The sequence below is a fragment of the Tachyglossus aculeatus genome, chromosome 5 (assembly GCF_015852505.1).
Source record: "Tachyglossus aculeatus isolate mTacAcu1 chromosome 5, mTacAcu1.pri, whole genome shotgun sequence".
NCBI classification, from domain to species: Eukaryota; Metazoa; Chordata; class Mammalia; order Monotremata; family Tachyglossidae; genus Tachyglossus; species Tachyglossus aculeatus.
In genome coordinates, this window is record NC_052070.1 from 78,707,862 (window position 1) to 78,734,219 (window position 26,358).

Here is a 26,358-nt window from a genome sequence, read left to right on the forward strand (position 1 = left end):
AGATGAGCCCCAGAAGTCTGAATCAATCCTAAATTGTCCCTAGCCTGGAGGCTATCCAGAAAACTGGGCTGGATCCTTTATCGTACCAGCTTCAGTCCCAACCCATCATCCCAGGGTTGCCCTGAAAATGAACCAGCTTCCTAAAGTTTGGTGCGATGAGGGTTACGTTTGGCCCACTGACTTTTCTCCCAAAGTATGAAATCTGGTGAAGAGGGAAAGAGGGCTAGTAAAATTCCTAATGGCTGGCTGGGATGAATCGGGAAATGAGAACACGTCGCCATCATAACCACAGTTAATTGAGGGTCCATATTTCGCACAAAACCTACTACACCCGTGGGACGTTGTTACACTGGCTCAACCCTCAGGAAACTTATTTTCCAAATGGGGAGAAAAATACATAGGAAAATTGTCAACTTCAAATATAAAATTTAATTGTCAACTATCAATCAGTGGTATTTATTGAGCATTGTGTTCCAAGGACTGTACTGTTGCTTGTGAAAGCACAACAGAATTGTAGACATGTTCCCCTGCCCACAAGGAGAGGGCAATCTGGAGGACTGTATTACATGATAGAGAAAATCGGACTTTCCGATGCTTTTGTTTTTTAACCATTATAGTTTGGCAGGTGCTTTTACTTGAGAACTCCACAGGGTAAATTGCTTCAGTTATTATTAGCAAATATTTTAATGCCAGCAGCATGCAAAGTGTTACCAGCGCAAGTTTTGATCACATTTGCTCTTGGACTTGAAATATAAGTGGGTTGGATTCTATTTTCAAAGCTTAAACTTACAGGTTTTATCCACAAGTTCAATGGCACTAACCAGTCCCACTGCAGCCCTAAAGTGAAATATTTGAAAACCAGATCGATTTTTTTTAATAGAACACCTGGGAAGAATGAGATTCCAGTGTCAAAGGATTTTGTTACTATTAACTTTCTTCCAATTCAGAAGTTATTGACTATATTCATTTGAATTTTTTAAAATGAAACTGTTGCTGTTTTGGCCTTCTAAAATGTGTTTTTAACTGGAAATAATTTTTCAGCAATCTGAATAAGAGATGTGGAAGGAGGGTTTTTTGGGGAACTGTTATTTAACTCCTTTGTGCTGTGCTGTAATTCAGTCCAATGCACAAAAATATACAATGTCCATTCATTTGTTCATTCAGTCATATTTATTGAGCGCTTACTGTGTTCAGAGCACTGTACTAAGCGCTTGGAAAGTACAGTTCGGCAACAGAGACAATCCCTAAGGCTCTGAACTAAACATGCCTGATATTTTCCAAATCTACATTTGAAGTAGTCAGGGAATATGTCACTTTGTTTTTCTGTACTTTCCAAACACCTACTACAACACACTGCACCAAGTGGACACTCAATAAAGGCTACTACATAATAAAAACTGAAAAAATTACAAATTTGTCAGATGAACAGAAAAGAATCCTAATGTCATTTCTTTTACCGTAATACCTTTTGGGGATGAGCATGCTTAGTAGGAATCAACTGTGGCCTATACATTTATTTGAAATGCTGTGTTATACACCATTTGTGTGACCTAGTAATATATTAAATGCGTGAGCCCGTTAGGGAGGGGTTGTCTCTATTTGTTGCCGAATTGTACTTTCCAAGCGCTTAGTACAGTGCTCTGCACACAGTAAGCGCTCAGTAAATATATGTTTGTACATATTTTTTTACTCTACTTATTTAATTTATTTGTACATATCTATTCTATTTATTTTATTTTGTTAGTATGTTTGGTTTTGTTCTCTGTCTCCCCCTTTTAGACTGTGAGCCCACTGTTGGGTAGGGACTGTCTCTATATGTTGCCAATTTGTACTTCCCAAGCGCTTAGTAAAGTGCTCTGCACATAGTAAGCGCTCAATAAATACGATTGATGATGATGATGATGGAATGCTTATGTCAGTCAATCACTAGCATTTATTGAGGGCTTAATATGTGCAGAGCATTCTTCTAAGCGTTGGGGAGAGTACAATGAAAGAGAGTTGGCAGGTATGTCCCCTGCCCACAGTGAGCTTCCAGTCTACAGGGGGAGACGGGCAATACTATAAATAATTTATAGTATGTAATTTGAAGAGATATACGTAAGTGCTGTACGGTTGAGGGTGAAGCGAATTTCAGTTACCCAAAGGTCACAGATCCAAACGCATAGGTGACGCAGAAGGGAGAGGGAAGAGAGGGCTTAATTAAGGAAGCCCTCCTGGAGGAGATGTGTGTGCAAAGTACTATATTAAGATTGGGAGGGTGGAATTCGACATAATCGACGTGATTCTTCCCTCTCCCTTCTGCGTCATCTATGCCCACTGTTGGGTAGGGACTGTCTCTATATGTTGCCAACTGGTACTTCCCAAGCGCTTAGTACAGTGCTCTGCACACCGTAAGCGCTCAATAAATACGATTGATGATGATCTACAGTAAGCGCTCAATAAATGTGATTGAATGAATAAATGAATGACCGTCTCTGTATGTTGCCAACTTGTACTCCCCAAGCGCCTAGTACATGCTCTGCACACAGTAAGCGCTCAATAAATACGATTGAATGAATGAATGACCGTCTCTATATGTTGCCAACTTGTAGTTCCCAAGCGCCTAGTGCGGTGCTCTGCACACAGTAAGCGCTCAATAAATACGATTGAATGAATGAATGAATCTATGCGATTGGATCTGTGACCTTTGGGTAACCGAAATTCACTTCACCCTCAACCCTACAGCACTTACGTATATATCTTCAAATTACATTTGAAGATATTTGAAGATATTTGATATTTGAAGATATTTATAGTATTGCCCATCTCCCCCTGTAGACTGGAAGCTCACTGTGGGCAAGGGGACATACCTGCCAACTCTGTTTCATTGGGAGGGTGGAATTCGACGTAATCCTTGTTTGTCCAAAGCTGCCAAAAGAGAAGATGAAACGATATCATCTCAAAAACCACATAAAAGACAACTCTCAGAGTCCTGCCGGTTGGGTAGGAAAAGGGAAGTGAAGGAACGTCACGGAGTTGCCACGCAGGTCATCCTTTTAGACCGTGAGCCCACTGTTGGGTAGGGACCGTCTCTATATGTTGCCAATTTGTACTTCCCAGGCGCTTAGTACAGTGCTCTGCACATAGTAAGCGCTCAATAAATACGATAGATGATGATCCCGAGACAAGTCACAGCCCAAATCTTCCCAACATCCTAAGATTAGTGGAGATGCGCTCCTGAATTTGAGCCCCTTGCACGGGGGCAGTTTGGAGAAAAGCCCCAAAATGGCACCAGGGAAGGGGCGATAGGGATTGACCAGTGGTGTTGGGTGGGAGGCTGAGGGTGAATTTATTTTTGAATTAATTTATGAGGGTCTATTTATTTTATTTTGTTAGTATGTTTGGCTTTGTTCTCTGTCTCCCCCTTTTAGACTGTGAGCCCACTGTTGGGTAGGGACTGGCTCTATCTGTTGCCAACTTGGACTTCCCAAGTGCTTAGTACAGTGCTCCGCACACAGTAAGCGCTCAATAAATACGATTGATGATGATGATGAATGCTGCTTCTGTTGGAGTTCCTCAGGACATGGCAGGGCAGAAGCAAAGCTCCAAGATGGCATGCTGTGTGGGGGTTTACCCGTGGTGTTGATCCATACAATGGGTAGTCAAGGGAGATGTTCCCACTGCCTAAATCCCTCAAACCCCTGCAGGCACAGGGCAATTTGGGGAGCAAGGGCCTATGATGGAATAGTGGGGGACTAGCAGGGGTGACTGGTGGTGGTGTCCATCATCATCATCATTCGTATTTATTGAGCGCCTACTGTGTGCAGAGCACTGTACTAAGCGCTTGGGAAGTACAAGTTGGCAACATCTAGAGACAGTCCCTACCCCAACAGCGGGCTCACGGTCTAAAACAGTCCAGCTGTTTGGACCTCGAAACCAGGGTTTTTTTGCTTCTTGCTAAACTTGATTAAACTTTGAATTAATGGCATATGTCAAATGCTTATTTCCCCCCGCCTTCCTTCTCCCTGGCCCTTCAGGATGAACCTGTTGTTATTCGGCAGCAGTTCTACACTGATATGTCCTGTCCAATCTGTTTACATCAAGCTTCTCTTCCAGTGGAGACAAACTGTGGACATCTTTTTTGTGGTAAGCTAATGAGCATATTACATTTATTGAAAATGCGTAGTCAAGCTAAGGCTCACAGTCCAGTCTTTTCCCCCCCACCCCCCCTTCCTCCTGGAGTAATTGCTAGTTTTCAGGGTTATTGTGAGGGGGTACATTCCACCGTCATCATATAGAACTTGAAACAGGAGTAGATACTTCATTTGCTGATTGATTGATTGATTTCTTTTACTTGTGCATATCTATTCTATTTATTTTATTTTGTTAGTATGTTTGGTTTTGTTCTCTGTCTCCCCCTTCTAGACTGTGAGCCCACTGTTGGGTAGGGACCGTCTCTATGTTGCCAACTTGGACTTCCCAAGCGCTTAGTACAGTGCTCTGCACACAGTGAGCGCTCAATAAATACAATTGATGATGATGATGATGATGATGATGATACAGGGACTATCCAGCTGAATTGGAGAAGCAGCGTGGCCTAGTGGAAAGAGTTTGGGCCCTGGAAAGGACGTGAGTTCTAATCCTGGCTCCACCCTTTGTCTGCTCTGTGACCTTGGGCAAGTCGTTTAACTTCTCTGGGCCTCAGTGACCTCATCAGTAAAATGGGGATTAAGACTGTGAGCCCTATATGGACAGGTACTATGTCAAGTCTGATTATCTTGTATCTACCACAACACTTAGTACAGTGCCTGCTACATAGTGAGTGCCTAACAAATCCGATTTTTAAAAACAGTTGTGATCATTTGTAAAGGATCGTAACTGCCAATTATTCAAATGGGGAACATAGCCTAATTTCCTTTTCAGTGATGTGTATTGAGCGCTTAGTGGGTGCAGAGCGTGGTGCTGAGCACAGTACAACAAAGTTGGTAGGCATGTTCCTTGCCCACAATGAACTTACTGTCTAAATGGGAAGGCATATCAGACTAAACCCTCATTTCCTCTTTTTCCACTCCCTTCCGTATTGCCCTTGCATTTGCTTCTTTTAGTCACCCCTCCCTCAGCCACACAGCTCTTATTTACATAGTGCACTCTCCCAAGTGCTTAATACAGTGCTCTGCACACAGAAAGCGCTCAATAAATACAATTCGTTAAAGAAATTATGGATATAATTCTATGTGAATCAGTAGTTTGTAATATAGTCCCCCAATTTAGGGTTCTACATTGTAAAAAGGTCCTCATTACAGCCAGCAATAGAAATTGTGTAGATAAAGTGTAATCCATTGAGAATCCAAATACCTTATGCCTTTAATTCCAACCTCCTCCCCCTCGAAATTTTTGCCAGACATTCAGCTTTCACTGTGGGTTTCTTTTTCTGCCTCTGCCCACTCCCTGGTTGAGATGGTAACAAGCAGTGAAACGGCCAAAAGTAGGTAGCAGAAATTTTAAAAAGAGAAATAAAGCGTTAGTCACTATCAGCCCCAGTTTATTTAAGTTAGCTACAGATTCCATTCTCGGGAGTCAAGATAGACACTTTCCCATCTTCTCAGCTCCCTTTGGAGGCCAAAGAATAAATTTATTTCTCAGCTTTTTTTCATTTTTATGCATCTGAAACTTGCTGTGAATAATAGCTCCAGTCCAGCAATACACATCCACCGAAACCAAGTACAGCAGTCTTTGTATTAGTATAGATAAATGCCAGTAATTTCCCAGATGTAAATGATAACTTTGTTCTTTTTCCGTAAGGAAGGTTAGGAACTTAATAGTCTGTGGTTATGCTAGGTTCTATTTTGTTCTGCAACTATAGCATGTCAGCTCTCTGCTTTATACAAAGCTTATTTGTTCCTTGCAGCCCCATCCTATGGGCATGGGATCTCTCTACATTTTAATAACAAGGACATTTGTGATACTAAAAAATTAAATAATTTTGCCAGTGTATCACAGAAGAAATGTGCTAGAGCTGGATCCAAGTCGAGAATTGGTGACTGTTCTGCAGGCACTCCTTGGTCTGAGGTTGCTTCTGTCTGCTAAGCAAGTGATTTTCCTTCGTACCCCTAAATTGACTGATGGCTTGATCTTGGAGTATTCATTTGACATGTTTTTATTTTTTGTCTGGAAATAGAGGAAGGTACGTAGCCAGTCTGGTTTGCAGGGATCTTGTGAGAATGTATTTCATTCTTCACTTTAGATGTGTTCTGTTTTTATCCAGCGCAGTGCTAGAAATCAGAATACATATAATAATAGGTTAAAGTAATCTTAAACTTTGTTTTATGTGATTCCTGTCTTGAAAAGTTTCAAAGCACTTTGAAGATATTATCGCATTAATAGTTCAGGCAAGGTATTATTTAGACAAGTCTTCACTAGAGAAAAAAGATCGTTCAATTTCAAAACACCCCGTTCTGCCCCCCACCATGTCTTTCAGTCAGTTTCACAGCAGTCTACATTATCTCATTGTCTTTTCCCAGACTGGTTAAATGGCCTGTGCTAAATTCTGTGTTTTTTAAATCAGCAGGCGGGCAGAGATCTAAAGGAAGCTTTGTAATCAGGATTAGAGTAGAACAGTATTGTAGATAAATGCAGAAATTTTCCCATCCATCCCCAGGATTCCTTTTTAGTATAATCTAAGACACAGTAGAGAAAAATTCAGTCAGTGAAGTTTGTTTCTATTCCCAAAGCTTTACATTGTCTAAATGTGCAGGGATTTTTGAGTGTATATTTCTGAGCATTTTTGAGTGTATATTTTCTAAGAAAAATATTTGGTTTTGAACTATATCTACACGGGACAAACCAATTTATGGTTCCAAAGGGTGACAGGAATTGCCTCTTGCAAACTCTGCTAGTGTGTTCAGAGCCATTCACCCCGAACCCAGCCTCAGAATCCACTTCAGAAAGTGTAACGTTAGTGCACTTTTCATTCATTCATTCATTCATTCATTCAATCGTATTTATTGAGCGCTTACTGTGTGCAGACCACTGTACTAAGCGCTTGGGAAGTACAAGTTGGCAACATCTAGAGACGGTCCCTACCCGACAGCGGGCTCACAGTCTAGAAGGGGGAGACGGACAACAAAACAAAACATTAACAAAATAAAATAAATAGAATAAATATGTACAACTTGCTTACTTTTGGGCAGTTTCCCTACCTTGCCTTTGGAACTTACATTGTGCATTTCAGAAAGCCGCTGGTTAGACTGAGAACTGTATTTGCCATAGATTCTTTCCCCCACTCCCCTCATTCTTGTAACCCTTCTATCCAGAGAGCTACTTGGAGCTTCGAAGAACAAAGAACGGGAGGAAAAAAGAGTAGGTGGGGCTAAAAGAATGGAACTGCAGAGTAGGGGAAGTGTAAAAAGATCACCTCCTGTCACGGACAAAGTTGATATGATGAGAAGCACCACAGGATAAAGAAATCCTCTTGGAGAAGAGGGAAAAAAACAGCAAGACCCAAAGGGAAGCTATCAAAAAAGGCTCCTGCTTTTGGATTTTATTTGAAACTCATACCCTAATTTTTCACTGTCTTTTACACATATATATATTTATAGTAGTCTGTATATATAGTATATATATATGTGTGTGTATATTGTATATGTATATATACTATATACATATAGTACATGTATATATACTATATACATATAGTATATGTGTATATACTATATACATATAGTATATATATGTGTGTGTATATAGTATATGTATATATAGTAGTATATATATATATATACTTGGGATATAAAATCTTAGTGCAATAGAATAAATATATTTTATATATTTAAAATATATTTTAAAATTGAAATCATAAAACAAGTGTGTTTTAAGTTCTGCAACATTTTCTATCCTAATGGGGGAAGGGTCTCTTGAAAAGGCAAGCAATGTGGCTCAGTGGAAAAAGCACAGGCTTGGGAGCCAGAGTTCGTGGGTTCTGATCCCGGCTCCGTCACTTGTCAGCCGTGTGACTTTGGGCAAGTCACTTAACTTCTCTGTGCCTCAGTTCCCTCATCTGTAAAATGGGGATTAAGCCTGTGAGCCCCCCGTGGGAGAACCTGATTACTTTGTATCTCCCCCAAGCGCTTAGAACAGTGCTTGGCACATAGTAAGCGCTTAACAAATACAGTCGTCATCATCATCAAGATTCTCTCCAAGCGATAGTGGAACAAACAGAAAGCATATTATTAATAAATAATACAAATTTTGATTTTGTTAAGCTCTGGGGAAGATACAATGCAATCAGATCAGACACAGTCCCTGTACCAGGGCTGATAGTCTAAAGGGGAGGGAGAACAGGTATTTAATTCCCACTCTACAGGTGAAGAAACTGCGGGACAGAGAAGTTAAGTGATTTTCCCAATATCAACCTGCAGTGAATGGGCAGAGCTAGAATTGGAACCCAGGTCTTTTGACACCCAGTAGCCCACTCTGCTTCCAAGGCACCTAACTGATGTAATTTCATGGCTAAACATGTTGGGATATTCTCAAATAGAGAATTTGCAGCTAATCCATATAAATTACAGTATTAAGTACTTACTGTGTATGTAGGGAACCATACTGGGCACTAAAAACCACTGATTGGTTGATTTGGGGAACAGGTAGAAGTATGTGATTCATAACCACAAGGAGCTTACAGTCCAGTGAGGGAAAGAGAAAATAAAAATAACAAGCTTTTCGGAAAACCGAGCCACTTTTGCCCTGCAGTGATCTGGCCCAAAAGAAAGCAACAGAGAAGGACTGTTTTCCGACGGCTTCATCTTAACTCTCCAAATGTAAACCGTAAACTACAAGAAATGATAATGGAATATAATGGAGAAATGGGGAAAGTGGACAGTGTATCAAGAAAACTTCCTAGCAGTGTTCTCGGAAAAATTATGGAATCTTTGTCATTTGGATCATCTGAAGTAGATCTGAAAAAAATTGAGAACAGTACTGGCATATGGCAGAACAACTTAATACTTCTGTGGTTTTATGAATATTTTATTCTCTGATCTAAACATAATTGGAGCATGGTATAATAAAGGTAATTAATTTTATTCATAGATTAATAAAATTAGATTGGTGTAAATGATCCACTCTGAGGATTTCCCCTGCCCTTTGAAATCTATCAATCAATCAGGTGGGGAGCACTGTATATACTAAGGGCTTGGTATATATAGTATGGTATAGTATAGTATATAGTATATATATATAGTATATAGTATAGTATAGTATTATATATATATATAGTTCAGTATGGTAGAGTTGGTAGACATGTTTCCTGTCCTCAGGGAGGTCACAGCTAGATCATCATCATCATCATCATCAATCGCATTTATTGAGCGCTTACTGTGTGCAGAGCACTGTACTAAGCGCTTGGGAAGTACAAATTGGCAACATATAAAGACAGTCTGCCCCGTTGGTACTCATCATTCTACCTATTTTTTGGACATTTCAAAAATCTCTGCGCATCTCAATCAGGAAAAAGGAAAGGAAGAAAAACTCTAAACCAGTAATTTAGGTGCTTCTGTCTGAAAAATGGTTTTTTGAAGGGTAACAGACTCAAGAAAATAGTGGTCCAAGATTCGAAAGTCAAATAATTTAAAGCTGAATTTGTCTAATTAAACCATTGGTTGAAAATGTTTGCTTCCCTCAGGTACCTGCATTATTGCATACTGGCGGTATGGTTCGTGGCTTGGAGCCATCAGTTGTCCAATCTGCAGACAAACGGTAACGTTGAATCCACGACAGATGTTTATATAATTGCATGGCTAAGAGAGCTGCATGTGAAATGTGTATATCCTGGCTGCACTTCCAAGTACTTTGTGGGTTTATAGTAAGCTACTCGTTTTAATTTTATTTCCTTTAGAAAAGGATCATATTGTTGCCCAAGGACCCGCTTCAAAACTTCATCCACAAGGAAGTGGAATTGTCTTTGAGATCATTGAGAAACGGATCCCAAAATCATTAGAGGAAATCACTGTCACTACACTAGCAGCCAGAAGCTGCTAGTACAGAACTGTACAGAAATACAGTACTTCTGAGAATTTTGTTCTTTTACCCTTCTTCTAGGCAATTGGGGAAAGTGAACTACTTAATTGGGCTTAGTATAATATTATTAATATTAATTATTAATAATAATATTATTATTGTGGTACTTATGTGATTAATTACTCTATTTATTTATTTATTTATTTATTTTACCTGTACATTTCTATCCTACTTATTTTATTTTGTTGGTGTGTTTGGTTCTGTTCTCTGTCTCCCCCTTTTAGACTGTGAGCCCACTGTTGGGTAGGGACTGTCTCTATGTGATGCCAATTTGTACTTCCCAAGCGCTTAGTACAGTGCTCTGCATATAGTAAGCGCTCAATAAATACGATCGATTGATTGATTGATATACTATAACTGAGATTTGGGGTAGGTCACCATTCATTCATTCAATTCATTCAATCGTATTTATTGAGCGCTTAATGTGTGCAGAGCACTTTACTAAGCGCTTGGGAAGTACAGGTCGGCAACATATAGAGACGGTCCCTACCCGACAACGGGCTCACAGTCTAGAAAAGGGAGACAGACAACAAAACAAAACATGTAGACAGGTGTCAAAATCATCAGAACGAATAGAATTAGAGCTATATGCACATCATTTAAAAAAAATAGAATAGTCAATATGTACAAGTAAAATAGAGTAATAAATCTGTGCAAATATATACAAGTGCTGTGGGGAGGGGAAGGAGGAAGGGCCGAGGCAGGGGAGACACCAGGTCAGACACAACAGTCCCTGTCCGACATGGGGCTCAGAGTCTAACTACCCCCCTCATGATATCTGTTTGATATCCGTTAGTTATGATATCATAACTACTGCAGACTCAAGAAGATTAAATTCTGAAAAGATTCTTTTTCCTTTTATAAAAAATTCTGGAACTTTATTAGAAAGTGGAAAGGAACTAAAAGCGCTGGGTATCTTAAAATGATGATTAATTAAAAGAAAATGCTGTAGCTGTTTCTTGGCCAAATCTGTGCTACACTGTTCAGAATTGCCTAGAACATGTTTGCTTCCCATCGTCGTAAATGTGTTTTTCTTCACATTTGTTTTTGTCTGGGTAAAGGCCCTTCCAGTGAGGGAGGCAGTGGCTATATCTGAAACTTAAATTTCCAGCATGGTTGGGAAAAAAACGGGGAACGAGAAGAGACAGGAAACTGCTGAGTACCCTTTTGACCTAAATCTTCTACGAAGTTTCCGATAGTGAAGAGTAGTGGGGAAACATTTAAAGGCAGGACATAAGACAGAACGAAACCAAAACCCAACACCACGATAATAATAATGGCATTTATTAAGCGCTTAGTATGTGCAAAGCACTGTTCTAAAACACTAGGGAGGTTACAAGGTGATCAGGTTGTCCCATTGGGCGGGGGGGGGCTCGCAGTCTTAATCCCCATTTTACAGATGAGGTAACTGAGGCCCAGAGAAGTTAAGTGACTTGCCCAAAGTCACACAGCTGACAATTGGCAGAGCCGAGGTTTGAATCCATGACTTCTGACTCCAAGCCCAGGCTCTTTCCACTGAGCCACGCTGCTTCTCGATGAACACTGATTATGGACGGTCGTGCCTAGGGGAGAGAGGATTCTGAGTAAATTCCATAACCCTCATCAGACAACCTTTCTGGAACAGGCTGGGGGGAATTTTCTCCATGCCAGGCCGCAGGATTCATTCATTCATTTATTCATTCAATCGTATTTATTGAGCGCTTACTGTGTGCAGAGCACTGTACTAAGCACTTGGGAAGTACAAGTTGGATGGTTCTTCACAGGGGCAGGGCTGCCAAAGCCAAATACCATTATCAACCAGTGGTGTTTATTGAGCGCTTAACCGTGCAGAGTACTATACTAAGCGCTTGGGAGAGTACATCAGCTGCCCACAGCGTGCTTACTGGCATTTTAGACTTTTAGACTGTGAGCCCACTGTTGGGTAGGGACTGTCTCTATGTGTTGCCAATTTGTGCTTCCCAAGCGCTTAGTACAGTGCTCTGCACATAGTAAGCGCTCAATAAATACGATTGATTGATTTAAACCTGCTCTGGGGCAGCTGGCTCCCTAGAACCCAGCCCAACAACTACCAGCGTTCCCTGCCTGAACGACTGGGGGATTTGGGTGTTTATCGCCTCCTTTCCTGCTCCTCCGCTTTTCTCTTCTCGGTTTGGCGCTCGTATTGTTCTTTTTTAGATTATAGCTTCCTAGATTTAGCAGGAAACTTAGTCGTCTGGTGTATCTCCACCTTCCCCCAAGCGGGTGAATGACGGCAACCGCGACTAAGGATTCATTTCTTTTTTCCCGGACAGAATTGGCAAATTGGCAACTTGCTCACCTCCCTCAGCCTGTTCTAGCGTTTCATCACCCTTAGAGTCAGAAAGTTGTTTTAGGCTCACCAAACTATCCATTGCCAAAATAGAAATGATTTCTCCTTGTGCGATACTCCGTAGGCACGAAATAGCGTCCTCCGTATATAAAACCTTCGGAAAGGAGGGAGAGAAAGTGGGAAGGGAGGAACAGGATGGGGAAAGGCGGGGAAGCCGGGAAGCGGAGGGATTGATTATAGTCCATACTCTAACCGACCTACCCTGGAAGAATTCTTTCTGTATCAGCCTCATCACTGGTCTCCGGTGATCTCTGCTACCCAGATCATTTTTCCTGCACACACCTCCGCATTCTTCGAAACCTTCAGTGGTTACTCATTCCTCTCCGCATCAAGCAGAAACTCCTGGCTGTTGACTTTAAGGCAATCAGATCTCTCCTTCATATTTACCCCATCTCTTCTACTACTCTCCAGCTCGTGCTGTTGCTTATTCTCAAGCTGTTACGTGAATTGTGCCCCATTTTCATCTGTCCCACCTGTGACCCTTTGTTCACCCCCTTCTTCTTGCCTGGAACATCTTTCCCCTTCAGGTCCAACAGACCACAGCTCTGATCATCTTCAAAGCTTTTCTGAAATCGTATCTTATCTGGGAGTTCTTCCCTGATTATTTTTTTTCTATACAGAGCACATTCCCTAACTATTATAGCACTTGTAACTCAACTATGCTTTTATGCCCTCAGATCCACCCATAGCGTTTCTGTAAATGCTGCCTTTTACCCTGTTTAAGTAAGCACTTACTCATTTTCATGTCCATCTGTCTTACTCTTCTGTTTATTTTGTGTGTCTCCCTGCTGCACTGTAAGCTCCTTGAGGACTGGGAAGCAGTGTTGCCTAATGGAAAAATCTCAGACCTAGGAGTCAGAGGGCTTGAGTTCTAATTCCAGCTCTGTCACTTACTCACAAGTCACTTAACTTCCCTCAGCCTCGGTTTCCTCAACTGAAAATGGGAATTCCATACCTGTCCTCCCTCCTATTTAGACTTTGAGTCCCCGGTGGGACAAAGGACTGTGTCCAACCCGATTAATTTCTACCTACCCCAGCGCTTAGAACGGTGTTTGTAAGCATTTGACAGATACCATCATCATTATTATTAGGGGTCTTGTCTTTTATTGCTGTTGATCTCTTCCAAGCATATACTGCTCAGTGGGCATACAATAGATAATCAGTAGAGCTACCGATCAGTTCAGTGCAGAAAATTCCCCAAATCTGTTGGAGCTTCAAAGGTAGGGAGCTTAGGGCCAGATCTAAATAAACAGGGATCACTACCACCACTGGTGGGGTTTGGGAAAGGGGTTGAAAGGAAAGAACCTTTAAAGTGGCTAATGGTAGAAGAGTTGGGTTCATTGTTGTTAACGGCCTAGGCCACTACTCGCCCATTCTGGGGAGCCGCCAACCTGGACAGGGTGTCTCTGAGCAGAGCCATATGGATAGCATCAGCTGGGGGAAAAGCTAAATCATTTTAGAATAGCCACGCTGCAATCTTTGCTGTCCGGTCCAACCACATTCCCCTTTCCCAACAATATCTTTGGCAAGCCATCAATCGATCAATTATATTTATTGAGTGCTTACTGCGTGCAGAATACTCTATTAATCCCTTGGGAGAGTACAGTATAACAGAGTTGGTAGACACGTTCCCTGCCCACAGTGAGTTTACAGTGTAGAGGCGGAGCCAGACGTTAATATGAATACATTTCAGATATGTCCATAAACGCTGTGGGGCCGAGGTGGGGTGAATTAAGGGGGCAAATCCAAGCGCAAGGGCGATGTAGAAGAGAGTGGGATAAATGAAACGAGTTGGGGAAGAAGTGTTGGAGGAGACGTGCTTTTAATAAGGCTTGGAAGGTGGGAAGGGCATCATCTCTTGGATAGAGAAGCAGCGTGGCTCAGTAGGGAAGAGCCCGGGCTTTGGAGTCAGAGGTCATGGGTTCAAATGCCGGCTCTGCCAATTGTCAGCTGTGTGACTTTGGGCAAGTCACTTCACTTCTCTGTGCCTCGGTTACCTCATCTGTAAAATGGGGACTGAGACTGTGAGCACCATGAGGGATAACCTGATAATCTTGTAGCCTCCCCAGCGCTTAGAACAGTGCTTTGCACATAGTAAGCGCTTAATAAATGCCATCATTATTATAATTATTATTATTATATGAAGTGGGGAGGGGCGTTCCAGGCAGGATGTGGGCAAGAGGTCAGTGGGGAGACGAACAGGATGGAGGTACAGTGACTAGGTTGGCCTTAGAGGAAGGAAGTGTGCAGGCTGGGATGTAGTTAGGAAGTCAGGGAAGCAGCCATGCCAGATCAGAATGGGCCAGACTAGGAGGCACATGCTCGGTAGCTTGTCCCAAGGCTTTCAAACTGGGAAGAACTAAATCCACCTCTTTATATTTTCAGAAGTCCTTCTAAAATATGGGTGCTTGTAAAAAATGGGAAAAACAGGCTGCAGTACATCCATCTGAGTGGTCAGTGACTTCCAGCCTCGGCAACTGTCTCTTTTCAAGTGCACGTGACAAGGTCAAAAAGCCTTTTCAACCAGTAGCATACCACACTCCACCTAGTCGTTTCATATTATGTAACCAACTTCATTTTTCATTTAAATAAAAGGGGTCTCTCTAGTTCAACCTTACTCTTCCCTTCCCTGGGTATTACTTTACTCTCAAATGTCACCCACCACTCTCTCACGTTCACTCCTTCTCCCTTCAAACAGAGGGGAGAAAATGAAAATCTGCCCCCTCCCTGGCCCAGCTGATGGGTGACATAAGGCAGGCAAGAGCTAAACTGGATAAACCTGCCAACATCCACCCATCCTCCCCCTTCTGTCATCTGTCAGCCCTGCCAACTGAAGGCCGTAAGACCTGCATTAATTAAAGTCCCAGGATTGCCACCTGCCCCTCTTCCCTAATAACAGGTGGCAAAAGGGAATCATTTTAAAGCAGCGATCTTCCTATGTAAATCGGAAGCTGGCCAGAGGGGAGAAGAGATTTGTAATTGTTCACTCATTCAGTCATATTTCCTTCTCCTCCTCATCAGTCGCATTTATTGAGCGCTTACTGTGTGCAGAGCACTGTACTAAGTGCTTGGGAAGTCCAAGTTGGCAACATATAGAGACAGTCCCTACCCAACAGTGGGCTCACAGTCTAAAAGGGGGAGACAGAGATCAAAACCAAACATACTAACAAAATAAAATAAATAGAATAGATATGTACAAGTAAAAAATAGAGTAATAAATATGTACAAACATATACATATATACAGGTGCTGTGGGGAAGGGAAGGAGGTAAGATGGGGGGATGGAGAGGGGGACGAGGGGGAGAGGAAGGAAGGGGCTCAGTTTATTGAACTTTATTTATTGAGCGCTTACTGTGTGCAAAACACTTTACTAAGCACTTGGGAGAGTACACTATAATAATAGACAAATTCCCTGCCCACAGTGAGCTCACAATCTAGACGGGGAGGCGGATATTAATATACATACATAAATAAATGAACAACAGATATATACATAAGTGCCAGGGAATGGAGGGGATTAATGAAGGGAGCAAGTCAGGGTGGCGCAGGAGGGAGTGGGAGGAGAGGAGGGCTTAGGGAAGGTTTCTTGGAAGAGATGTGCCTTCAATAAGGCTTTGAAGTGAGGTTGAACAATTGTCCGTCAGTTTCTTACCAAGCATTTCCAACCAAGATAATCGGTCACCAAGACCTTGGGCGGATGCGTAGGGGAATCGAATATAGCACTAGCGATAGGTGAGCCGGAGAGCAGCACATTGCGAACCGCAAGTGAAATTTTAGCCCACGTTCGCTAGCTGTAGGCAGGCTTGGGGCCAGAAACCATATCTCCCGATTTCCAAAGCGGTTCTCTAACTACTGGGTTTTGGAACTGGAAAGAAATGTCAGCGGTAGCCTAGTTTGTGGCCTTGGAGGAAATCAATCAATCAATCGTATTTACTGAGCGCTTACTATGTGCAGAGCACTGTACTAAGCGCTTGGGAAGCACAAATTGGCAACATATAGAGACCAAGCAGGCCTGGAGCCGAGGAAGACAATCAATCAATCAATCAATCGTATTTATTGAGCGCTTACTGTGTGCAGAGCACTGTACTAAGCACTTGGGAAGTACAAGCTGGCAACATCTAGAGACAATCCCTACCCAACAGTGGGCTCACAGTCTAAAAGGGGGAGACAAAACCAAACATACTAACAAAATAAAATAAGTAGAATATATACAAGTAAAATAAATAAATAAATAGACAACCATCAGTGGTAATTTCTTTGGGCTTACTGTTAAGGCGCTGGAAAACAGATGGTTAGAGGGTCAATGCTAGGACTCAAGGTGGCTTTGCAGAGGTAGGATTTGTGCTTGAGACGCACGCTGCAAAGTCAGAGCTCTGGTCATAGGATTCAACTGTGGACAAGGAGTTCAGTCGACCAGGGCCCACCAAACCAGGGGGTCTCCGAGGGAGGTAAAGCGGGCCCAACTCCGTGCCCTGCCTGAACCCGGTCTCCATTGTGGAAAACCTTCGCTCCCGACTGTATTACCTCAGGCAATCCGTTGGAAATATTCACTGAATGCTTACTATTTGTAGAACTAAGAGTCTGGGGGAGTTGAATAGAGTCAGACCTTCCCCTACCCCCAAGGGCAAGTTCCTAAAGTTACAGGTAGGGGAAGAAACCAAGTATAAAAATAGGAAAATAAGTGCTGAGGTTATAGGACTTGTATATATGTATGTATGTTTGTACATATTTATTACTCTATTTTACTTGTACATATCTATTCTATTTTATTTTGTTAATATGTTTGGTTTTGTTCTCTGTCTCCCCCTTCTAGACTGTGAACCCACTGTTGGGTAGGGACTGTCTCTATATGTTGCCAACTTGGACTTCCCAAGCGCTTAGTACAGTGCTCTAAACACAGTAAGCGCTCGATAAATACGATTGAAAAAAAAAACAAAAACTAAGAGTCTGGGGGAGTTGAATAGAGTTAGACCTTCCCCTGCCCGCAAGGGCAAGTTCCTAAAGTTACAGGTAGGGGAAGAAACCAAGTATAAAAATAGGAAAATAAGTGCTGAGGTTATAGGACTTGTATATATGTATATATGTTTGTACATATTACTCTATTTTTTTATTTTACTTGTACATATCTGTTCTATTTCTTTTATTTTGTTAATATGTCTGGTTTTGTTCTCTGTCTCCCCCTTCTAGACTGTGAACCCACTGTTGGGTAGGGACTGTCTCTAGATGTTGCCAACTTGGACTTCCCAAGCGCTTAGTACAGTGCTCTAAACACAGTAAGCGCTCGATAAATACGATTGAAAAAAAAAACAAAAACTAAGAGTCTGGGGGAGTTGAATAGAGTTAGACCTTCCCCTGCCCCCAAGGGCAAGTTCCTAAAGTTACAGGTAGGGGAAGAAACCAAGTATAAAAATAGGAAAATAGGTGCTGAGGTTATAGGACTTGTATATATTTATGTATGTTTGTACATATTTATTACTCTATTTTACTTGTACATATCTATTCTATTTCTTTTATTTTGTTAATATGTTTGGTTTTGTTCTCTGTCTCCCCCTTCTAGACTGTGAGCCCACTGTTGGGTAGGGACTGTCTCTGTATGTTGCCAACTTGGACTTCCCAAGCGCTTAGTGCAGTGCTCTGCACACAGTAAGCGCTCAATAAATACGATTGATTGATTGATTGACTTGGGGTGGGTACCTAAGTGCTTAAGGGGTAAGGACACAAGTGCATAGGTGATGCAATAGGGAGGGAAATAGGCTGAGAACGAGAAAGATCAGTCAAGGAAGGCTTCCCGGAGGAGGTGCGATTTAGAAGGGCTGTAAAAGAGCTATTCCACTCTCCCAAACATTTAGTACAGTGCTCTGCATAGAGTAAGCGCTCAATAAATTCTGTTGGTTTATCGGCTGGGAGACTAGAGGGCTGCAGATGTGAAGAGGGAAGATGTGTAGAGAAGCAGCGTGGCTCAGTGGAAAGAGCCCGGGCTTTGGAGTCAGAGGTCATGGGTTCGAATCCTGGCTCGGCCACCTGTCTGCTGTGTGACCTTGGGCAAGTTACTTAACTTCTCTGAGCCTCAGTTCCCCCATCTGTAAAAGGGGGGTTAAGACTGTGAGCCCCACATGGGACAACCTGATCACTCTGTATCCCCCCCAGCGCTTAGAACAGTGCTTTGCACATAGTAAGCGCTTAACAAATGCCAACATTATTATTATTATTATTATTATAAGAGGGAGGGAGCTCCAGCCGGAGGGGAGTGGCGTGGCCTAGTGGAAAGAGCACGGGCCAGGGAGCGAGAGAATCTGGGCTCTGAATCGGCTGTGCCGCTTGTCTGCTGTGCGACCTTGGGCAAGTCACTTTACTTCTCTGTGCCTCAATTACCTCATCTGTAAAATGGGGATTAAGACTGGGAGCCTTATGTGGGACAGGGACTGTGTCCAACCCCATTATCTTATGTATGCAGAGAAGCAGCGTGGCTCAGTGGAAAGAGCACGGGCTTTGGAGTCAGAGGTCATGGGTTCAAATCCCGACTCTGCCGCTTGTCAGCTGGGTGACTTTGGGCAAGTCACTTTACTTCTCTGTGCCTCAATTACCTCATCTGTAAAATGGGGATTAAGACAGGGAGCCTTATGTGGGACAGGGACTGTGTCCAACCCCGTTATCTTATATGTGCAGAGAAGCAGCGTGGCTCAGTGGAAAGAGCCCGGGCTTTGGAGTCAGAGGTCATGGGTTCGAATCCCGACTCTGCCGCTTGTCAGCTGGGTGACTTTGGGCAAGTCACTTTACTTCTCTGTGCCTCAATTACCTCATCTGTAAAATGGGGATTAAGACTGGGAGCCTTATGTGGGACAGGGACTGTGTCCAACCCCATTATCTTATGTATGCAGAGAAGCAGCGTGGCTCAGTGGAAAGAGCACGGGCTTTGGAGTCAGAGGTCATGGGTTTGAATCCCGGCTCTGCCGCTTGTCAGCTGTGGGACTTTGGGCAAGTCACTTCACTTCTCCGTGCCTCAGTTCCCTCATCTGTAAAATGGGGGTTGAGTGTGAGCCCCCCGTGGGACAACCTCATTTCCTTGTAACCTCCCCAGTGCTTAGAACAGTGCTTTGCACATAGTAAGTGCTTAATAAATGCCATCATTATTATTATATACTCTCCAGCACTTAGTACGGTGCCCTCCTCAATTTATTGTGGACCTCAATCAATCAATCAATCGTATTTATTGAGCGCTTACTATGTGCAGAGCACTGTACCTCATTAATGGATGTATATAAATTCTCCTCAACTCAGTAATATTTTCTGTAAGCTCCTCAAGGGCACAGATCATGTGTACCAACAATTAGAGAAGCAGTGTGGCTCAGTGGAAAAAGCCCGGGCTTTGAAGTCAGAGGTCATGGGTTCGAATCCCGGCTCCCCCACTTGTCAACTGTGTGACTTCGGGCAAGTCACTTCACTTCTCTGGGCCTCAGCTCCCTTATCTGTAAAATGGGGATGAAGACCGTGAGCCCCACGTGGGACAACCTGATCACCTTGTAAATTCCCCAGCGCTTAGAACAGTGCTCTGCACATAGTAAGCGCTTAATAAATGCCATTATAAAAAAAAAATAAAAAATAAACAATTGTATTCTCCCATGTGCTTAGTTCAGTCCTCTGTGCACAGTATCTCTTCTGTAAAGGAGCGCACTGTTAAGCGCTTAGTACAGTGCTCTGCGCACAGGAAGCGCTCAATAAATACGATTGATTGTAAATCCCAACTCGTCGTCGTAACAACTTTCACATGCTTAGTGTGCGCTATACGAAGAATCTCTTTACGCCATTCTCGAACCTACAAATAAGTGAAAGATGTTAATGCATTTATTTCTCCAGCCCTCTTTTATGTAAGGAGGCCTATAAATTATGTTTCCGCCGTTTGCAGGTAACTTTGCTCTTACCACTATTTGGTGAAGTTAGTCAGCGTCAGGATGGGGCGCAGCTGCATCAAGATATCATTGACTACAACCGAAGATTCTCAGGGCAACCCAGATCTGTAAGTCGAAGAAGCCGTACATTTTGAGATTAAACGCTTTTATTTTGTCAATAATCCTTTTCAATATAGAAGGTGCTCTGTGATTAGTAGTTGCCCCTTTAAGTGTGCTTCCAATACCTGTTTTGTCTAAAACACGATGAAAGGATGAGGAAGCTTCCTCGGACGACGCACGTCTGTCTGAACAGACGGTGATGCAGTGTTGGTCAAGCCATGAGTAGTAATTATATTGCAAGCTTTCCATAATGAAGTGTTTATCAAGACACCATTAATTAATTCATTCGTTCATTCAGTCGTACAATAGACCATGATGCAGTGTTGGTCAAGCCATGAGTAGTAATTATAATGCAAGCTTTCCATAATGAAGTGTTTATCAAGACACCATTCATTCATTCATTCATTCAGTCGTACAATAGACCGTGATGCAGTGTTGGTCAAGCCATGAGTAGTAATTATACTGCAAGCTTTCCATAATGAAGTGTTTATCAAGACACCATTCATTCATTCATTCATTCATTCAGTCGTATAATAGACGGTGATGCAGTGTTGGTCAAGTCATGAGTAGTAATTATAATGCAAGCTTTCCATAATGAAGTGTTTATCAAGACACCATTCATTCATTCATTCATTCATTCAGTCGTACAATAGACCGTGACGCAGTGTTGGTCAAGCCATGAGTAGTAATTATAATGCAAGCTTTCCATAATGAAGTGTTTATCAAGACACCATTCATTCATTCATTCATTCAGTCAGTCGTACCATAGACGGTGATGCAGTGTTGGTCAAGCCATGAGTAGTGATTATAATGCAAGCTTTCCATAATGAAGTGTTTATCAAGACACCATTCATTCATTCATTCATTCATTCAGTTGTACAATAGACGGTGATGCAGTGTTGGTCAAGCCATGAGTAGTAATTATAATGCAAGCTTTCCATAATGAAGTGTTTATCAAGACACCATTCATTCATTCATTCAGTCGTACAATAGACCGTGACGCAGTGTTGGTCAAGCCATGAGTAGTAATTATAATGCAAGCTTTCCATAATGAAGTGTTTATCAAGACACCATTAATTCATTCATTCATTCATTCAGTCGTACAATAGACCGTGATGCAGTGTTGGTCAAGCCATGAGTAGTAATTATAATGCAAGCTTTCCATAATGAAGTGTTTATCAAGACACCATTCATTCATTCATTCAATCATATAATAGACTGTGATGCAGTGTTGGTCAAGCCATGAGTAGTAATTATAATGCAAGCTTTCCATAATGAAGTATTTATCGACCCCATTCATTCATTCAGTCAGTCGTATTTATTGAGCGCTTACTGTGTGCACAGCACTGTACTAAGCGCTTGGGAAGTACAAGTCGGCAACATATAGAGATGGTCCCTTCCCAACAACGGGCTCACAGTCTAGAAGACTGAAACCAACGCACATGTAATGGAACCAACTGAATTCACAGCTTGTGCATCTTAAATTCCTGGGCAATTGTCTCCTCTTCCTCCTTTGGTAAATCACTGACCCACCAAACCAAAAGCGTTCTTGAAGAATGCTCGTAAGGGATAGAAAACCCCCAAGATATGTCATAAAAGAAACAACTATTAAAAAATAATAGTTTATTATTCCTTCCTTCCCCTTCCCCTTCCTTCCTCTCCCGCTGTCCCCCTCTCCATCCCCCCTTCTTACCTCCTTCCCTTCCTCACAGCACCTGCATATATGTATATATGTTTGTACATATTTGTTACTCTATTTATTTTACTTGTACATATCTATTCTATTTATTTTATTTTGTTAGTATGTTTGGTTTTGTTCTCTGTCTCCCCCCTTTTAGACTGTGAGCCCACTGTTGGGTAGGGACCGTCTCTATATGTTGCCAATTTGTACTTCCCAAGCGCTTAGTACAGTGCTCTGCACATAGTAAGCGCTCAATAAATACAATTGATGATGGTGATGAAAAAAGATTGCAGGTGCGGGGGAAGCCTCTTCATTTGTCATGGGTGGTGTGTATGGCACCCCTTATTCACTCTATATTACCACTCTTTTCTTATCTAGTTCAAGAGCTTTTAGGCTTTTAGGATTTTAGGATTTTCCCTGGGCTCCTACCCCAGGAGTTTTCCTTTAGCTTTCTGAATTCTGAGAAGGATTTAACCTGGGAAGTTCGAATTTTTGAAAAGTTGACCCATTGCAGCCAAAAGACCGTCAAAGATCAGTGGGCAAATAGGTCAGCCTATGATTTTTAGCTTCTTAGCTGTTTAAGGTACTGAGCTGTTAAAGTATTTCGGTGACTTTTTACTATACACTTTTTTTTTTACACTTTTTGAAATTTAAAATTTCCTTTCAATTTTAATTATTATAAAACGTGGGCATTCGTGCGTATATAAAACACTGTACAGGGAGAAGTCAGAAAGTATGGTAGCAGAAGCGTTGCTATAAATCAACAAGTGCATATTTTGTATCATTAACAGCGGAAGCCAAATAACATATTTGTGTTTTTGTTCCCTCCCAGATTATGGAAAGACTGATGGATCTCCCGACTTTACTGAGGCATGCTTTCCGGGAAATGTTTTCAGTTGGAGGTCTTTTCTGGATGTTCCGAATAAGGATACTGCTGTGTTTACTGGGAGCATTTTTCTATTTAGTTTCCCCTCTGGATTTTCTTCCCGAAGCCTTGTTTGGAATTCTGGGATTTCTAGATGATTTCTTTGTCATCTTTCTGCTGCTTATTTACATCTCTATCATGTACCGAGAGGTGATAACGCAAAGGCTTGACAGATGAATTTTTTTTAAAAGAGGATGAATAAGATGCTTGACTATTTTACACAGAATGCAAAGCAAAAGAATCCATGGCATAACAAAGCACTTGAATATCATTTTACAGTTTCACAAACATGAAAATTTGACATCTAAGCAGCTAGTAATATGTAACTGGAATCATAATCATGTTGCAGATTCTAATGGTAAAATTACATTTACAACTACGACTATAAACACTTGTTCAGTGGGTATATGTAAACTAACACCAGCTGAAAAAACCCTCATCTAATTAAGGGACTAAGTAAAAGGGATGCTCTGGCAATATCTTGACCATGTCACCTTCTGAAATGGTGGAATACAGAAAGATATTAAATGAGAAATGTCGCGCCTCTTCCATTTTGGAAGTTTCAATAATGAAGTGTAACTGTTAAAATATTTTTGTTACAGTAAAATTACATGTTGTATAAAATTGAAAGGTCACTGTTTCTTTCGATATTAACCTATAGCATGTACATGGAGGATAATTTTTGCTTTTCCAATGGAATAGTATTTTGCATCAGGTAAACGGGAGGATGGAATCAGAACGCTCTAGGAAATTCACTTGGTTTACACGAGAAAGTTATTCATTGCAAATATAATTTCAAACGCATTCTTTACACTATCAGTTTGATTTTCTCCAAAGACTGCCATTTAAAGAAACCTGGAAGAAATGTAGACACCAGCAAGATTATTATTGGCGAAATGGCGCTACCAAAATTTTAAACAGGAATCTTGTTTTCCAGATCTTGGACAGAAGTATTTTTTACAAATCTTTTAGCTTTGGTGGAAATTCTTTTTGGCAAAGTTCCCAGCACACCTAATCAATCAATCCATCAATCAGTCAATCAGTGATGTTTACCGAGCTGCTTCTTTGTGCCGAATACTGTATTAGGAACAAAGCAATTGAGTTAACTTAGACTGTAAACCCACTGTTGGGTAGGGACCGTCTCTATATGTTGCCAACTTGGACTTCCCAAGCGCTCAGTACAGTGCTCCGCACACAGTAAGCGCTCAATAAATACGATTGATTTGATACGTTAATTTATCTGAATGCAGAAATTCAGGGTTACATGAGGAGGAGTGCATCTTTTTTATATCAAAGAGCAAAAGAGTTCCGTATTAATTTGGCTCGATTGATAGCATGCATTGGCTGTTGGCTGTAAACGGGCTGGAAGGTATTCGTTCCTTCAGTCGTATTTGAGCGCTTACTGTGTGCAGAACACTGTACTAAGCGCTTGGGAAGTACAAGTTGGCAACATATAGAGACAGTCCCAGATCTTCCTCCTCTCCTCTCTCCCCTAGCATATCAGCACAGCAATTAAAAAAGGTAGCTGAGGATGCTCTACAGTCCACCAACAATCAATCAAAGGTATTTGAGCGCTCACTGTGTGCAGAGCACTGTGCTAAGCGCTTGGGAGAACACAATGTAACCGAGCGGGTAGACACGTTCCCTGCCCACCGGGAGCTGTGAAACCAGACTAGAGAAGCGGCTGCCCTCATTTTGGATCTAAAGAATAGAATAATACATAGGACTAACAAGAATTGAATTTGTACATCTCTTGGTCAGTATTACCTCATAGCCATTAAAAGGCGTAATAACCTATTGACCTCTGTCTGTTATTTCAGGATCTTTAATGAACTTAGGTAGTTTCCGCTCCCTTTCCAGGAATCAAAGCTGTTGAAGAGAAAATAATTTTAAGGATGGTAGAGTCTTCTAAAATCTATTTTTCCACACCCTCTTACTTTTTACCAAAAAGGACAATCGAAGATAGACAGTAGGAGAAATCAAGACCTAGTTTATGACTGCAGGCTGATTACGAGGCCGGTGGTGGGAGGGGTTTACGAAAATAATACCTACTTTTGACAGGAGAGTATCCTAAAATCTATTTTTCCATACCCTCTTAATGACTTTTTACCAAAAAGGACAATCGAAGATAGTAGGAGAAATCAAGACCTAGTTTACTGACTGCAGGCTGATTACGAGGCCGGTGGTGGCAGGGGTTTATGAAAATAATACCTACTTTTGACAGGAGAGTATCCTAAGACCTATTTTTCCATACCCTCTTAATGACTTTTTACCAAAAAGGACAATCGAAGATAGACAGTAGCAGAAATCAAGACCTAGTTTACTGACTGCTGGCTGATTACGAGGCCGGTGGTGGGAGGGGTTTATGAAAATAATACCTACTTTTGACAGGAGAGTATCCAACTTGCTGAAAGAGATGCAGTACACCTTGAAGATTATAGGATTCAAAGGACTTCCAGAGATTCCTCAAGTACACTTCAGAATGGTTAGGCGTGGTTAATTTTATCCATAATCAATCAATCGTATTTATTGAGCGCTTACTATGTGCAGAGCACTGTACTAAGCGCTTGGGAAGTACAAATTGGCAACATATAGAGACAGTCCCTACCCAACAGTGGGCTCACAGTCTAAACATACATAGGCTTTCAGGGGTCCAAAGAAACGATGCAAAATGTGTTTGCATTGTCTTCAATGGAGGCGTGGAAAAAGAAATTCTTGAATTTCACGGTAGCCACGACGGGAACTTTTAAAACTCCTCTTCAGTGTTGCTTTGCAATAGTTAAGTGCCACTTGAGTTCCACATTCCTATCCTCATTTTATTTGGCATAGTTTATTGATGAACAAGATGGCATAGTGGCACGTAACAATTAGGTACAGATTATAAACCATTAAAATCTTCTTACAGGCAGCATGCTTAGCAGAAAGAGCCCAAGGACGGGAGTCAGGGATTTAGGTTCTAATCCCAGCTCCGCCACTGGCCAGTTGCATGTCCTTGGGTAAGTCACTTAATTTCTCAGTGCCTCGGTTTCCTCCTCTGTAAAACGGGGATGACGTAACTGCTCTCCCTCCCCTCAGACTGTAAGCCTTTGTGGGCCCCAAACCCTGTTCAGTGTGATGATCTCGAATCTACCCTGACGCTAAGCACGGAGCTCAACAAATGCCACAGTTATTATTTTTTAACCCATGTCCCTGATCTTCCTACACAAGCCAATCAGACAGATCTAGTAGGTAAAAGTTAGTTACGAAAAAAGATCCCGACTAGTTGAAAAGGCTACTCATTGCAAAGGCAATAACTTAACAATTCTGGTATTAAGCGCTTACTATG

General features: G+C 41.8%; 1 protein-coding gene across 4 annotated transcripts in view; it reads left to right on the forward strand.

Annotated features, from left to right (window-relative positions):
* Window positions 1-23,663, forward strand: part of RNF170 (ring finger protein 170) — a 41,324-nt gene extending 17,661 nt beyond the window's left edge. For all 4 annotated transcript variants that reach the window (XM_038746899.1, XM_038746901.1, XM_038746900.1 and 1 more), the window contains 4 exons: window positions 4,017-4,125; window positions 9,659-9,732; window positions 20,325-20,435; window positions 22,941-23,663. In XM_038746899.1, the coding sequence (XP_038602827.1) occupies window positions 4,017-4,125; window positions 9,659-9,732; window positions 20,325-20,435; window positions 22,941-23,210 (564 nt within the window). In that variant the 3' untranslated portion in view covers window positions 23,211-23,663. The remainder of the gene's footprint in view (window positions 1-4,016; window positions 4,126-9,658; window positions 9,733-20,324; window positions 20,436-22,940) is intronic.
* Window positions 23,664-26,358: the final 2,695 nt, after the last annotated feature.